The sequence below is a fragment of the Prinia subflava genome, chromosome 2 (assembly GCF_021018805.1).
Source record: "Prinia subflava isolate CZ2003 ecotype Zambia chromosome 2, Cam_Psub_1.2, whole genome shotgun sequence".
Lineage (NCBI taxonomy): Eukaryota > Metazoa > Chordata > Aves > Passeriformes > Cisticolidae > Prinia > Prinia subflava.
This window is the reverse complement of record NC_086248.1, coordinates 21,643,282-21,660,088: the sequence shown is the minus strand read 5'-3', so window position 1 is coordinate 21,660,088 and position 16,807 is coordinate 21,643,282. Positions and strand designations below refer to the sequence as shown.

The following is a 16,807-nucleotide window of genomic DNA, read 5'->3' as shown; positions in this document are numbered from 1 at the left end:
CATTTACAGTAGTCATGGATAGTAAGGATGGATTTTAATACTTGCTAGGGCTATCATTTTGTCAAGATATGATGTGATTAGTACAACAATTTAAAATACAAAATCTAATACCCAAATTTTTTTTCATTGTAAAGGAAAGATACAAATCCCATCAAATAAGTAATCCAAATGCATGTACTTCTTCCAATAATGCATGCTTCATTTTGTGCAATTTTTACTTCAGATAGTTCAAACTGTGGTTGCTGAGAAGTGGCAGTTTGTTTTAAATCAAAGAAAAAGTTTCAGTCTTTGAAAACTTTTCTGTTCCTAGGTGCAGTAATATTTTATGGAAAAAAGCTTTGAAATCTAAAAACGACTGATAAAACTGTACCAGAAATTCAGGCAATTCAGTTAAATATTCATTTGCTACTCAGTTGAAAATCACAGTGCTTCAATAGATCCATGAAACAAAAGAGATGGCCTAAGACAGTATTTCTTTCCAGGAATCTCCGGTTTCAGAATAATATTATATTTCCTTTCCACGTACCTTAAAGGTACAGGGCTTTAGGGGAAGAGTCCAGTTTTTTCATAGTATTGAGGACATTCACTTAATCACACAAGCTATAAAGTGTGAGGTTATTTGAGAACATATACCATGATGGACAGGTGTAGTATATTATAGGCAATTGTGTGGAAAGGTTATTAGATGTATTGTTTGGGGTTTTTTCGGTAAAATTTTTACTATAATATCTCCTTAGAACAGTGGATTGATTGTCTAAAAAAATTACGAGCATAGTTATGGCTAGAAAAATTGTTATTTCATTGTAGTTTACTTCTTTCTTTGTTTTCCCCCCCCCCTTTTATTTAGTTCCTTCAGATGTGTTTTTTGTAAATTCACTGTGGAAAGGGTTTTATGAATATTTAGGAAAACGACAGCCTGCTACTCTCACTGTTGATTGGTTCAATACTACAAGCAGCAAAGTGAATGCCACATTCATTGAGGCATCCAACATACAACTCAAACTATCAGGTAGGTTCAGAATTTCATGCTAAAGTAGCTGCTCTTATAATTTTTTAAAATTTTTTTAATCTGTTTAATTTTGATTCATTTTCATTCAAATGGAAAATTAAACAAAAAATTTATATTTTTGCTAAAAATAATTTTCTTTTGCAAAGGAAAGGTTTTAACAAAATGATCTGCACAGGCTTCTGTCACTTCATATGCAGTCACCCATCTATTTAAGCCAATATATTTAAAATAGATACTGAGTTAGGGTTTATTCATCTCAGATTGTTGCATAGCATTGGTGTGTTGAACTCATAGGAAATACTGAAGTGGCAGACAAAGTGTATATAGGCATATTAAGAATTGTACCATTGAAAAGCTCAAATAATCAATAGTGATTAATATCTACCTTAAGACAATGTGGTGTTAATAATGGCATAGCATAAAACAGGCACAGATAATTAAAAATCATTGTAAATTATGCATACCTTATAATCAACGTTGTGCATTCATTTCTGTAAATCTAACTGTGAAGTCCAGATTTAGCCTCTCATCACAGTTATATTGAAAAGAACATTATCAGCTATTACTATATTTTAAGGTCAAGGGTTCAGAGAGAACTGGAGTAATTGGTTGTCAAAAAAGAATTTTCTTCCACTGCACTACTGATATCTACTGTAGCAATATACTGTTGTGATGTCAGTAAAATCTATGTTTTTCCAGGTCATGGAAATTCCAGGAAAGGAGCTCTATCTGTATTCAGAATTATTGAAATACTGTATAAAAAGACAACTATTCTTGCCCAATTATGTACAAAATTAAACAATACAATCCTATCTTTTCATACTCTTATCAAGTATGATGAGGCAAAGGATGAGTTAAATAAGATCTAGCAGGACTTTAAATCTTGAGGTTTTCCATGTTATGAAATATTTTTATTACAGAATGTTTCTACAAACTTTTAGTTCTAAAACAGTATACTTAGATTTGAAGGGATATTTGAACAAACTGGTTGAAAAATTGTTTAAAAGGTATGTCATGTCCCTTTTATTTTAATAGGTGTTTACAAGAAGGAAGAAACCCATTTGCTCTTGAAAGCTTTTCAAATTAAAGGACCAAGTGACATTTTTGTAAGCAAGTATGAAAACGACAACTGGGCACTAGATGGTTATGTAAGTACCCAGGTTGCCATGGATAAAGATGGCTGAGATTAAATTCTGAAGTAATTTGTGATTATCTATGTAACTGTATGCATTTTTTTTTTGTATTACAAATATGTAATCCAGCACTCTGGATGTCAGTGTAGAGGTTGGATTACTTTTTTCTTTCAAAAATATGTGTATGAAATTCTATCTGCTGTACTCTGATTAAAATTTTTAGTTTATGAAAGGGAAGGAGAACTGCATCAGCATATTTTGCCATTGCTTTGCTTTGTTTCCGTAGATGGGAGTGGAAATTTTACCTTTAGTAATATTATCCTCTTTTGATTTGGTAAATAGTTCACTGTAATAAAAGTACACGTAATCTTGAAGGAAAACAGTGTTATTTTACTTTTTGCATTTCTTCTTTCTACCTCATGATGCTTTCTAAGGAAAATGGTTTTAAATATGACAATTCAGCAGGCTTCTATATTTGCACGCTAAGTCAATTATGAGTCTGGCATTTCAAGAATTTTTGAACCCAGCAATATACATTAGATTTTTTAAAAAACAATCCAGGTATTATTTTGAAATTTAGTTTAATATCTTTGCAAATAAATAAAATAAAATATTTTAAATAATAAATATTGTATAAGCATAGAAAATTCACTAATATTTTAAAGGCAAAAAGTTAAAGTCTGGGTTCCATATTATCTATTCTAAGTCAGAAAAATGAATGACTAAACATTGTTATTTATTCATTTCAGAAATAATTTTTCTGTTTCAACATATTCTAGGTATCCTCAGGGCTTGAAAGAGGAGTTTTTACCTATCAAGGTGATATACATGGAAAAGACTTTGGAAAATTTATGCTCCAAAGACAAGGTACATCCATTCATAGATCTGTTATGTATCGTCTTTTGGCATCTTGCAAAAATGAATTTAAAGAATTACTCAGCTATCTAATGGAAGTAGGCATGTTTATTTTACACTGCTCCTATTACAAAACATAACCAAATACGGGTATTTCAAATACACAGTTCAAATCCTAATTTAACTCTGCTTAACATGTTACTATCACAGGTTTTATAGTGTAACAACCTAATAAGTATAGGATGCTCTAAAAGATAGTGCCATTACAAGAACTTGCATTTCTTTTTGAAAGTACCAGGATATCATGCAATGCAAACACATTTCCTGCCTAAATATATAAATTGTAATCAGAATCATATAAGAAATTAAAAGGACAGAATCAACCCTAGTTTTGACAGTGTCGTTTGGAGAGTGCCTGTTGCTGGTGGATGTTTTCAGAATGTATATATATTTGGACCGAATTTTACTTTACTGTCAAAAATATTAAATGAGTGTCTGAGGTATGTATTACAGCTCAAGTGCTCAGGTGCTTTAGCAGCTGGTGTAAGACTAGTTATTTTACTCATGAAATAGTTTTATCATAAAAAATAAAGCATTTACTTATGAAATATTCACTCATAAAATATTTTTGTCAAATACAAAGTGTAGGCATCTGCCTTTTCTGATCCTGGAACTACTGCAAAGTGGTCAAAGCAAGGTATATGCACAGAAAAGTACTGGTCTAGGAGGAGGAGACAGCCTAGCCAATATCTCTATGGCAGACTGTATGTACATAAATTGCCTTGGTTACATTAGCTGCACTGGTGCTGTACCCAGTGCTCTTTGGAGTTCTGTCAAATCTCCCTTGCACTTCTTTGCTCTGTTAAGTGCTATAGTAGCAGCTATGCTGTGCATTTGCTTGTCTTGGCCATCTCTAAAATTGCTAAGTATGTTTGGTGACCAGGGGCACAAACCCATCTCTTCAGAGTCCCAGGGTAAGAGCTGCCAGTTACTGAAGGCGAATACAAGTTCAATCTCCAGAGTAAACTCTTGTGTGGGACAGATTATTTGTCTGCCTCTTTTTTCATGTGATCTTTACTACTCTAAGATGCTTTTGCTTTCTGATTTTAACTATCACACTGTAAAAACAGAGCATCAACATTTGTTCAAATATCTCTGTTAGGCAGCCTTTGGAATCTTGACACAATAAGAATGTGGTTTGTTGTTTTTGTTTGTGGGGAGGGTGTATATTTGTACTTTCTATTTTCTTAAGCAAGGTCAAAAATATATTCATGGTTTGCCAGCTACTGAAAATAAAAGTTTCATTCTATGTGAAACTGATAACTCATGATGGTAAATGGAGAATAAGCAGAAAGTTAAACAGTTGCAGAATTCTCCAATGGATGTATTCTACAGTAGTGGAAAACATTGTGCATATTACCCTTTAGAGCTGCAATATAAGAGATCAGTTTGTATAAGGCTAGTAAGGAGCTGGAGTGTCCAAGTTAATCCTGCATTCCTGGACTGGGGACTTCTCATCTTCAGTTTTGACGTCTTGGTAGAGAGCTTGCTGCAAATGGAGATACCATCTCTTTTACAAAATTGCTAAACAGACACTTATTTTCTACAAATTGCTTATTCTCTATTGAATAAACAACAACTAAAAGGAAACAGCAAATTTCCATCCAATACAGATCATATTTGTCAATACTCTCTTATATTTAGGGGCAATTTCCTTTTTTAAAAAATCTATTCTGTTCATGAATATTCTGCTGAGATCTCGTATATCCTCTGTCTGAAGATTTAACATATTTGTGGTTTTTAAGTAAGTTAAATAATTTGCTGCCTTTACAATAAGTCAAAAGTATACATAAACTGATGCATACATAAAGCAATATGAAATTCTTCATTTGCAAGCATACTTCAAAGACAGCATTTATGGAAAACCACTTCGTTATGTGGGAAAGACCAATATATTTGATGAATAATTTTCTATAACACAGGACTAAAAAAAGACTGGTGTCAGTGGGCATCACAGAATCACAGAATATTCTTAGTTGAAAGGGACCCACAAGGAAAATCATGTCCAATAAACAAATTACTCATATGGCAATCAAATCCACAGCAGGGGCATTATTAGAACTGTGCTCAAACAACTGAGTATGCTCAGTCTTGGAACTTGAAATGACATGAAAGCAAAAACAACTTTTCTTTCTTAGTACTTTTTATCCTCTCTCAGAAGCAATTTTGGCTGTAGCCTTAGAAAACAACCCAAAGGATAAAGAGATTTGTTATAAGTCTGTTTAGAGAACTGAAAGTGTACCTGAGCCTTCTTAAGAGGCCCAAGTTGTGCCACCAAATTATTTAACCTCTGTTGCCAAGTAATTGGTAATTTCTGAGGGCTTTTTGTCTGTTAGGTTATAGCAGCTTGGTTTCTAAAGACTGCAAGTCTGTAGCTAACTTCAGTTTCAGCAATTTTTGAGTGCCTATGCCTCAACACTAAACTTCTAGAAGATGTTTATTCTAAAATCTTGATCATTTTAGTCTGGCCACTTCTTTTAAAATTGTGTAAAAATGTGACTGTGAGAATAGAAACTTTCTTCACAAAATTATTATTTTCCTGTATTTATTTTCTATGGAGAGATACAATGACCCACCTCTCTTTCCAATTTTTTCTTTCCTCAAAGTTTTTGACTTTATGACTTGTCTAGACTAACATAACATTCTAACAAAAAATGAAATATGCATAATCAGTTTGCATCTGTGTTATATTAGATCAATGGCTGTGGAATACATATCCATTAATGGAAATCAATCAACTCTTAAAAGTATTTAATGTTATGAGATATGTGAATTTTAAATTTTACTCTGTAAATCTTCCTTCCTCTCCAGATCATTTCACACAGTTTCCATCATTCACAAGGAAATTCTACACCTAAACAGGGCACTGAAAGCTCCAGAGTACAGAGCTGTTGTGTGTTAGCTACACAAACAGATATCTGGAGCAATGAGCTATGAAACTCTATGGTACAGACATATAGACATGTGTATGTCTATACCCAGTGAGGCACCAATCCAAAGAGTCTTTGCTGTCCAGCAGGTTCAGTCAGGTGAAGAAGTTCCAGCCTGTGTTGTTCCTTGGAAGCTGCTGATTTGCTTTCTGTGTTGGTATTTTTTTCTCTTAAATCCTTGACCTGCTAACCATCCTTGCCTCAGAAATTACTCTTAGGCATGTAGTTCTGCTTTTCTTATTCTTGCATGTCTTTTGCTGTCACACTTTCTCTGACTTAAACAGTATTTGTCTTAGTAAAACTGAGCTATGCTGTACAGATGCCAGAAAAGTGAAGCCCCAAGCTAGGAGTCAAAGGAGAAATGCATATGATAGATCCAAACAATGATAAAAAAATGGTCTTTATCACACAATCGTGGAATGACTTGGGTCAGTAGAGCATGTTTGCCACCATGAGATCAGGTTGCACAGTATTTTCTTTTAAAAAGTATTATTTCCTATTAAGTATAAATGACAATACTATTCAATCACCTCAAGAATAAAAGTACAAAGTTTGTACATTAGTGAATTCACTGTGTGTTATCAAAATTTGAATTCACCTGACTGCTGCTGTTTTAGGAAGCTGAAGCCCTGTTATTATGTGAAATGCTAAAAAATCCAAAAAAAATTTATAACCTTACTGAACTTCCCTTCATTAAATAGCACATTTCCCAGTGACAAAGTATGGCTGTTTTAATGAAAATTAAATCAAATTATCTTTTGCATACATTTTTTGTGTGTGTTTGTGTGTATATTTAGGTATTTCTACTTTTCTGGTTTTAGGTGTGGTAGCAATCATTACTTTAATTTGGGCAGTAAAATATGTTTTCCATTTCTTACCATGATAATGCTGTTGGAAGAATGACAAAGTTCACATCAGGATATGCTTAATCACAAAGAGGTCTGAAAATTATTATAATAAGTAGACCAGACCACACTGAAGTTATACTGAGCCTCATACATGACTAAAATTCAGATTATGCAAAACTGCAGTGAAGTTTCTTTTTCTAATGAAAAGCATGTGCAATGCAGAGTCTGCACCTGGTCAACTCCAGGTTGAAACTGTCCAATTAAAGGTTATAAACTTCAGTCAAAAATGTCGAGTTTCACTACCTTAAGTGTGCTATTTCAAAAAGTAGAGATATAGAATTTGTGGATATCTCCACTAGAAGTTTTGTGTAAGGTGTTAAATGTGAATCAGTTATCCAGCACAGATAACTTAAAAGAAACTCTTTAAGTGTGAATTTGTGCCTGTTTTTAAATCTTGAGCTTTTTAATTAACTAAATAAACCAAAAAGTTCATACTAAGAATTGTTCATTATGAAGATTATAATTTTTCTGCTACTTGTACATTAAAATGTATCTATCATATATGGCATGACAATAGCTTTGAGATATAAGTTAAGACTTCATTGATCACACATATTTCTATTTTGAAATTTTTATAAGAGTTTGAATACTAATTCCAGATTTTTGTTTATTTGACTTCAATGAATTTGATCATTACCATATTTTTTAGTTATTCCAAATAATTGGAAAAACGCCTGGAGATTGTGGTGGTAAAGAATGAAGAAAGTGATAACAATGTGGGGTTTTTGTTTGTTTGTTTGTTTGTTTCTATAGTCTGTCATTTCTTCTAACCAATCAAAACCGTTTGAATCAGTACTTCTAAAACTTTTAATAACTGTTGGAACTACTGTAGTTTGTCTTTCTTTAATTTAGATAAGTTGGGGAATGCCCAATACATGTACAATGCAGTACAAATACATAAATTTACGCCAAGTATATTTCCACAGCTTGAGTCTTCGGACAAGTACTGGGTATTAAATCCCAAAGATTTTATAAAATGGTTTTATGCTGAAACAGTTCAATGTTAAGAGTAGAGTGATGAAGCTCATAACATGATCCCACAATAGTAGGCTTATTAATTTGAAAGTGTTTTCCTTCACCAGTTCTGCAGAGAAATATGTAGAGAAGTCTAAAACATGACAGAAGATTAGGACAGTGAAAAGAATTTTATTGCAATATTCTGTCATATATTAAAGGATCACATGTGGCAATACTGGAATTCCCAGCAAGATTGACTTTATTTTCATTGAAAGTTAGTTACTTCCTAAAATTTAATAGATTTTTTTGTAATTAAATATGCAAAAGATATTTTAATATTGACAGTTGAAACATCTACAATTTAAAGGTAACTCACAGAAAAAAAAGACTTATCTCAATTGTCTTTTGCATTGAGCTTGAACTGCAAGAAATCATAGAATCAAAGAATCATAAAATGGTTTGGGTTGGAAGAGATCTTAAAGATCATCTAGTTCTAAACCGCCTACCATGATTTACTGCTCACTGGATCAAGTTACCAGTGCCCCATCCAGTCTGACCTTGAACATTTCCTGGGATCACAGGAGAAAATTTTTTTCTCTCTTTTTTTGTGTTTTCTCAGTTTTTGAATTTACTTAGATGTTTTAGTAGACTGGTGAAATTAGCATAGTGGCCATGTCTCTGCTGTATAGCTGGTTTGCACCAGAGTCTTAACAAGACTGATTGATGCTGCTGCTATCCATGAGGGAGTTGTGGTGTTTGAAACACTCTGTACTGGTGGTTTGGAGCATTTCTGAGAGGTAAACAGCAGTGTCTCCTGTTCTCCTCCACTCTCAACAGCAGTAATACCCCAGAATATCAAACACAGTTATCTGTCCAAGCCCGATCCTCTCTGTACATTCCCTCTGTCCTAGTCTTTCTTTCTTGATTGGGATCTGTAATGCTTTCTGAGGAGCTGTGAGTTCAAACTGGCAACATGGAGTTGGTCCTCAAAAACCATTCTTTTCTACAAAATTTTCTGTATTTTTCATCATAAAATTGTCTTTCATCCTTCACAATTTGAATTACCAAGGTGGTCAACTATTTAAGCAATGTAGCAAAGTGTCTCTTTATACTGATGAAAAAATATGTTCTTCAAAATGCTTTACAGTCCAAGTTATCCGCCTGTCCACAGCGGGAGCCCACTGCACTTGCATTCTCTGTTCTATCCCAGTGCAAACCCAGCTGCCAGAGGGACATGGACACAGGCACAGACCCGGGACAGCTACTGAGACCAGCAGAACCACTGTGGTTTATTGCAGTCACCTCAGATTTTCCTTCTTTGTTCTTGTTTGTTGTGATCTTGCATTGCTTGTTGGTTTCCCAGCTGAATATTAGAACTCCCAGAATACAGTGCTTTTCCAGAATTAATTTGTTTTTCAGAAATTATATTGCTTAACTTTATTAAATTGAGTCATGATCAGCGTGTTTCATAATTATTTCACTTGCCGAATACCATTTTCAAATCATTTTGATAGTTATTGATACATCGTGAAGTGGTATTAACAGTATTTATACTATGACTCTGCATGCTATTTATTTCATGTTTTGAAATGGAATTATTTTATCAAGACACCATCTTCTTTAACTCTTGAGTAAAATATCCTTAGCTGGATAACATGGGAATTGTTTTTCTCCCCATATATAATGTGAAAAATTTATTTCTACCCCTTTTGTTTCATTTCAGGTCCTTTAAGTGCAGACACAGACCTTTCAAATCACTACTATGGTACAAACAGCAGTTCAGTTGCAGCTGCCATCCTGGTACCATTTTTTGCTCTAATATTATCAGGGTTTGCATTTTACCTCTACAAACACAGGTATTGTAAATGTTATTTATTAACTAATTTAATAAGCTTTTTGGTTTGACTTTGATAGGTAACTAGAGAACATAGTGCTAAAAGCTTTTAAGAATATCTTTGCTCTAGAAAGACAAATATTTTTGGGTATTCCCATGAAGGAGTTCAGCACAGAGCAGTTCTTAATGGTGTAAATTTTGAAAAATGAGTTGATCTGTTAAGGAGCAAAGACCTGTCAACCTTCTTGGTTCATTAGGCTGAATCAGATTGAAATCTGAGGTCACATGTTCTATTTTTTTGTTTTAATGCTTTATTAAATTGAATGTATGCTGCTTCTTTCAACAAGTTTATTAGTATTAATTATACAAGCTGAAAAATCCATAAATCCCATGAGGGAACAGCCCATAATGTGACTACTTAGAGTATAAGCTGAGTCAGCTAGTGACTACTGTAAGAACTGGCACCACTTCAGGTCACATGAAACTTCTGTATGTCACTAGATAATGCAATAAACCAAACAATGTTGTCTGAAATCTGGTTTGAGGGCTGATAGCTATGTCTCTTCTGGAAATTTGTTCGTTCTGAGAACTATTTGCAAAATAATGTTTACAGGAACATGCTTTTTAAACTTTTGTTCTATAATCTGCATACCAAGAGTATTTTGTGATTGCAAGAAATCACACAGACAATCTGAGGTTCACCAGTGTCCTACAATGCAGTAGATTGTCTGCCTACCTTGGCATTAGATGATTTGGGAAATAATAATTGCCATGGGCCTTGAACTTGGGAGCTCCAGTTAAAATGATCCATGTCCTGAAATTTAGGATAGCCTTTTGCTGACAAAAACTGCTCAGGAGGAGCTGTCAACAATGTCTTCAAACTTGACACTGTAGGACACCTTTCTGTTGCCTTACAGGTCAACGTTTTCAGACAGCTCCTGTTCTGCAGTGGTGGGGAGAGCTTTAAGAGCATCATGAATGCACAGGCATTTGGGGCTGGAGAAGAGATGGAATGAGAAGGAAATATTGCTTAGAAAGAGGAGGCAAACTCATAAAAAATATATATTGTGACATGGGGGTACATTTTGTAGTTTATCCTATGAAATCTTTAATACCCTACAAGAGCAGTACAAGTATGTATGTATTTAGGAGAAACCAAATTCGTTCTTTAGAGAGGCAGCTATAATCCCTCTGTTACTGGTATGATGCAGCATTGAAGTTCTGCCTAATTTAAATGTGTTATTATTGAGATAGGAGATGTTTCTCATAACTAAGTATTTCAAAGAATATTTTTCCTTTTCTTCTGTTTTTAGTGGATTACTTCCACTAAACTGCAGGTTTTAGAGGAATATCAGTGTCATATTGCCATCAAAAAATTAACAAGTTGATTTGTAAGATAAAGTAATTTTAGGTCAAGCTTTATTCTTTCCAAAAGAAGGGATGTTCCAACGGAAAGAGAACAGAGTCTGTAAGTTTTGAAGGGACATTCTTGAAATTACATTACTGATCAGAATAACAACATCAAATTTTCAAAATGGTGCGACAGTAGTTATGCCCCTAGAGGCTTTCTGTAACAGAGAACTTGAAGGTTTTAGGTTACAATTTAATGGATGTTCTGCTGTGCCTATCTCACACTAACATTGTCTAATTAGAACCAGGGCTGGTAAATCTTTTTTACACAGTTGTACCTTTTATCTGGCTGACAGGGATTACTTCAGGAATGAAAGCTGCATCCCAATCTTTCTGAGCAAAATTAAAATATATTTAATTATGTGTACTTAGGAAAGCTCCAAGTTCTAAGATTTTAGACTAATAACTTAGTTAGTAAAGATTTTAGACTTTATAACTAGTTTTTACTAGTTATAAAATTAAAATAGGCAGAAAACCCCATATTTGTTAGCAACAGAATTATTTGCATATTGTCAATTTCCATTAGTAACACATTTCAATGATAGCTTTACCTATCTCTTATCCAAAACAGAATAATTTTATAAGAAGAATTTGACTTTCAAGAACCTTTTTCTGAAATTACATAATGAGATTCTATTTTTTTACATTTATTAAACATCAAGCACTTATATTTTGCATTCTTTTATCTCTTTTCTTGCTTTATAATAATTACATGTATAAAAAATATACTGAACTTCTTTATATTCTTTAGATAATTTTAGATACTAAGAGATGTGAATTTAAAATAGTAAAATATAATATCATAGGATATCACTTTATTATATATATGAGAAAATCTGCACAATTCTGGTTCATTTTTCATTTAATTATTGGCTTTATATGTTCTAACAAAGCTTTGCATAAAAATGTGAACATTCTTGGTATCTCCTTCATGGTGAGAAAAAAACTATCAAAAATATAAGAATAGTTACTTTCAGTATCATTTGATGCTGAATTGTCAACATTTATGTGAATATCACTTAGGACTTGATCAATCTGATCGCAGGGGTTTGGACAAGGTATTTAGCAGTGTTTATTGTTGGAAGTATTTATGGAGGTAGAAGGACATGCTGGGGGAGATCTACCTGGGATAACGGGAATTGCAGACCCTTTCCTGAAGGTTACTATCACTAGCAGTGCAAGATATTCCAGACACTTGCTGTTGTATGAAGACAGAGTGGAAAAATTAGAATGTCTATGATTGCTAATGACAATTATTGTCTTTTTCCCCAGAACAAGACCAAAAGTACAGTACAATGGATATGCTGGACATGAAAACAGTAATGGACAGGCTTCATTTGAAAATCCCATGTATGACACAAACTTAAAACCCACAGAGGCAAAGGCTGTGAGGTTTGATACAACTCTGAACACAGTTTGTACAGTGGTATAGCCTTCAGTGCCCAATATGACTGATTCATAGCCATACCTCTGATGGACAAGCAGTAATTCCTTTGGTGCCATATACCAGTTTCCCTTCTCTTGGCTTTGCTGCTGTAATCTTTAACATCTTCTGTCAGCCTACATGCAGCTAAATTTTCTGGTAAAAACGTGTCAGTCTTCGGGGGATCAGACAAAGAATATTTTTTCATCTTAAAGTTGGATCAAAATGCCTGGCTGCATCTACTTCAAACCAAGGCACACTTTAAGGAAGACTGCCAAGTCATGCCAATTTGTCATATTTGATGCCTCAGACTCTCATATTTGTATGCGGCTGGATGCCTTTCGGTGCGTTCTTCTGGGCACTTGGATCAATCCTTTGAGTACTGTGACAAATGATAGCACCACAGATTATCCCCGGGAATATTCTGAAGAAATAAAGCTCTCTTGAAGGAGGAGACAGCCTTCCTCGAGGCTGCATACACTTGAAAATGCTTTACCATTTAAATCTTGCTAAAATTAGGAAAAATTACAGTACATTTTATTCATAGGGCAGTTTTACCAATTCCCCAATCAGCCGTTAATATCGCAAAATATTAATGCACAATTTTTTTGCACTAGGGTGTAATGGCGGACTGAGTAAGAGACTGGTAAAAATATACAGGGTTTCTACACACTGTCCACTGTATATAGACATTCACTGACTCTTTGCCAAGCAAAACATTCCACAATAAATTTTCTTGGACAATAAATTGACCCCCGTGCTTAGCACTAGTTAAAATCTTGTGCTATAGAGGATAATGTTTCTTTTGTCAACTTTTGACTAAATTTCATTGTAAACATGATTACAAGTCACTGGACACTTTCAGCTAGAACAAGAGCCCGTTTCTAAGAAATTTTCATTGCCACTATTTTCTTCTGAAATTAGTCATCAATCACCACTGTCAGTATCATACTATTTAACAGCAGGGGAGTTAGCAGCTATTGCTGCTTGCCGTGTACAAATGTGAATAGTAATTTATTTTAGATAGCTCATAAAGCCTGTGAGCCTGTGCTCATAATACAGTCTTCCCTTTTGCATTTTTTTCCATTTTTCCTTTAATATGACATCATTTTCTGATGTTACATGGAACTAAAACACATTACAGTAGCATAAATAAACCCAGTGCAAATTGTCCATAAAAAGTTGTCATTCAGTTTCTACTTTGAACATAGAGAAATATTCAACTATCTTTGCTTTCTGTTTATTTTAAAATTTTAAACACACTGCTTACTGCTTCTGTACTTACACAGTTTGATAGAGACATTTATACATATAAAGGTTGAGTAATCATTAACATATGCATAGAATTAGAGGTTTTAATGAATGAAAACAAAGAAACAAAAATTCCATTGAGCAGATTAATTAAATTGAGTTTTAAAATTAGGAACTGATAGTAAATAATGAAGCAAAATGTGTTTTTAGTCATACACATTGAGTTCAAAAAACAGGAAAGTTGTTTTTCTGTTCTTCTAATTCAGGGCTGTTTTTTGATGCTGTTGTTTTGTTTTAGTTTCCTGAATTTCAAAATGTCCTATTGTCAGTTGCTATCTAAGCCTGTTGAAAAGTTTTTCTGAACTCCATATGTGTGTAGGTCTGGCTTTTATACACAAACAAAAAGGTAATATAAGCCCAATAACAGATTTTTCAGCTAATGTTGCAGAACGCAACAAAAATTTCAAAGGTAACCCTTGGTCAGCTTAACAACTACATCTGTTAGATGAAAAATACCAGCAATACAACACATAATAATTGTAGGGCCTGCAGCTGTTATGTGCTTCATATGAGCAAGAAACTCTGAAGAAAATTTAATAAATAATATTTTCCAGTCAGTTCCTTGTTCATTTTGTTAGTAGGTTTTTTGCTTTCTTTTTTGATTTTTGTTTTGTTTTTGTTTTTTTTTTTTTCCTGGAGTTATTGTGCAGTGAGTTTCATTTAGCTGTCCCATCTCAGAGCCCTTTACATTTCCTGAGAAATACCAGTCATCAGATAAAAGTTGTTGTCCTGATCCTCCCCCACACAGAGGAAGTTGCTTGGCAAATGAAAAACTTCTGTAGGAACAGTGGGCCAGGAAGGGAAGAGGTTATCTGAGTAAAGTTTCTGACAGGTGTTCAAAATCGACATCACTGCATTAAAAGTCTTTCTGTAGCAGCAATGACAGAAAAAAAAAAAAAGAATTTTGAAAACAAAATACATCGCTGTTATTGATGTTTTCAAGTCCTGTCATTACAGTGTATGCTTCAGTACCCTGTCTTACTATGACCACCAAGGAATGTGTTGGAGGATAAAAGACAAGTGTTAAATGATTTGATCTTTGGTATTAGAGAGCCCAGATTCCATGAACCCATTATTCAGTTGTTCATTTTGGGAGGTAATGTAATGTTTGCTCATCCTGAGTGAGTGCTCTTTGATCAGGGACACCCAAAAGGAACACACTAACAAATCATCCTAAGAAGTTTGCTTGGAGTGTTGATTCAACAGGAGCTGCATGCTGGAACCCAAGTAAAATAAAAGTATTATACTTTAATCAGTTCTACCCACACCTTTCAAATTCCTCTCCTCTAATATGAGTCTTCTGTCCAGGTTGGATCTCCTTCTCCTGAAGTTATCATATAGAGGGCTGTGTATGCATGCACTTAGATCTGGTGCTTCTTCAGAGTGAGACTCTTAAGATGATGTGCAGTGGCTGGGTAATGGCAGCCAGGAAATCTGTTTTTTTTAAATATATGCAGAAGACTTTTCCCCCAGCGTTGACCAGATCATTATGACAGGCTAATAATACATGCTATATTTTTTTTAAAAAACAGGTTATGTGCTTCAAAGCTGTTAAAAACTGCTGCTTGTATCACACATCTTGCCTTTCTCCAGGCTAGCTGCAATAATTTTTTTTCTTGTGTAAAATATTTTGTAAACAAAAAAAGTTGTTATTAAAAAAATAAAAAAAATAGGTGGGAGGCTGGGGGTGGGGGGACTGGGGAGAACACCCGCATAATGACCGAGTCAATCTAATTTTCATTCCCACTATTTCATTCTGCCATTTCACGACATGCTGCTGTGACATGAAGTAGGTGCAAAAGAACTTTTTGTACAGAGATATATTTTTTATGAAGAATTTGTAAAATTATTAAATATGCTGTACTTTTTTGATTAATGTAGGTAAATTGTTAAAAATAAATGTTTTTACAATACAAAAAGAAAATGTAATTTTCCCAATAATGTAAAATTTTACATTATTAAATGTATCATCTTTAGCTGATTTTTGGTTCTGATCCTATTACACTTGTATTAATATTAAAGTGGCCTGTTAAAAATAAACAGTATTCTCTTTGGGGAAAAAAAAACAAACATAAAAGACTGTAATATAGCCTGTGCAATGCCACCTACCTTGAAAACAAAATCAGAGTTCTAATTAAATATTTAATTTTAGATTTTCATCTATTGTGTGACCTGTTCTTATTAACTTTGTTCCTTCTATTTCCTTTTATGCTTTTAAATCTCAGATACTGATTTTTCATTAGATAATGTTTCAATGGAATCTTAGTCTTGCTTTTATGTTTCCAAGAACTTTGTAACTTGGGAAAAAAATTCAGGCACTGTCTAGTGAGGTGGGATTTACCTCCTGTTATGTTACAGATTCAGATTTTAAAATGGGACTTAAGCTATTTGATTGTTTTATAAAAAAGTAACCAGTTTATTCTTTCACAAGCCTTCATCCTACTCAGAGTTGATGGATCACATGAAGCCAGAGGTATTTCCAATTTTAACATCTGAGAGCTAGTTCTTCAAATGCACATACTTTGAATGAAATAAAAATTCTTTTAAAAATGCTTTTATATTTAAAGTTAGCCATGTATATTAGTGTTTTCAGAATCAATATATGAAAGTCTAAACATTTTAAAAAATATTTTAGTGTGTATTTATGTTTTAAAAAATTGAATTTATTTACTTCCTGGCAGCTTAACAAAGAGTCAGTCTTCAGGAATATTCTATCCATTTTTCCTCTGGGAATCAGTGGTATTATATGTGTGTGGCTCACTTTTAGAAAAACCTAATATATGTGCATGTCTTTGCTGCCTTTCTCATCCTCACAATCCATCCTTCTGGTAGTATGATATCTTATAAAGGTGTTAAACGTTCTCATCTCTCACAACAATCTGACCATCCTGACACTAAGCTATAAACTGTAATAACTAACACTATCAGAGCAGACATTGAGGCTCTGTCTGACAGGGAGTCATGATTTTTACCTCTT

The 16,807-nt window shown here is 33.7% G+C and overlaps 1 protein-coding gene across 1 annotated transcript in view; it reads left to right on the top strand.

The window, feature by feature from the left end:
• CSMD1 (CUB and Sushi multiple domains 1) overlaps positions 1-15,989 on the top strand; it is a 1,074,318-nt gene extending 1,058,329 nt beyond the window's left edge. The window contains exons 66-70 of the mRNA XM_063389341.1: positions 848-1,009; positions 2,045-2,157; positions 2,922-3,009; positions 9,576-9,708; positions 12,369-15,989. Coding sequence (XP_063245411.1) covers positions 848-1,009; positions 2,045-2,157; positions 2,922-3,009; positions 9,576-9,708; positions 12,369-12,528 — 656 coding nt within the window. The 3' untranslated portion in view covers positions 12,529-15,989. The remainder of the gene's footprint in view (positions 1-847; positions 1,010-2,044; positions 2,158-2,921; positions 3,010-9,575; positions 9,709-12,368) is intronic.
• Positions 15,990-16,807: the final 818 nt, after the last annotated feature.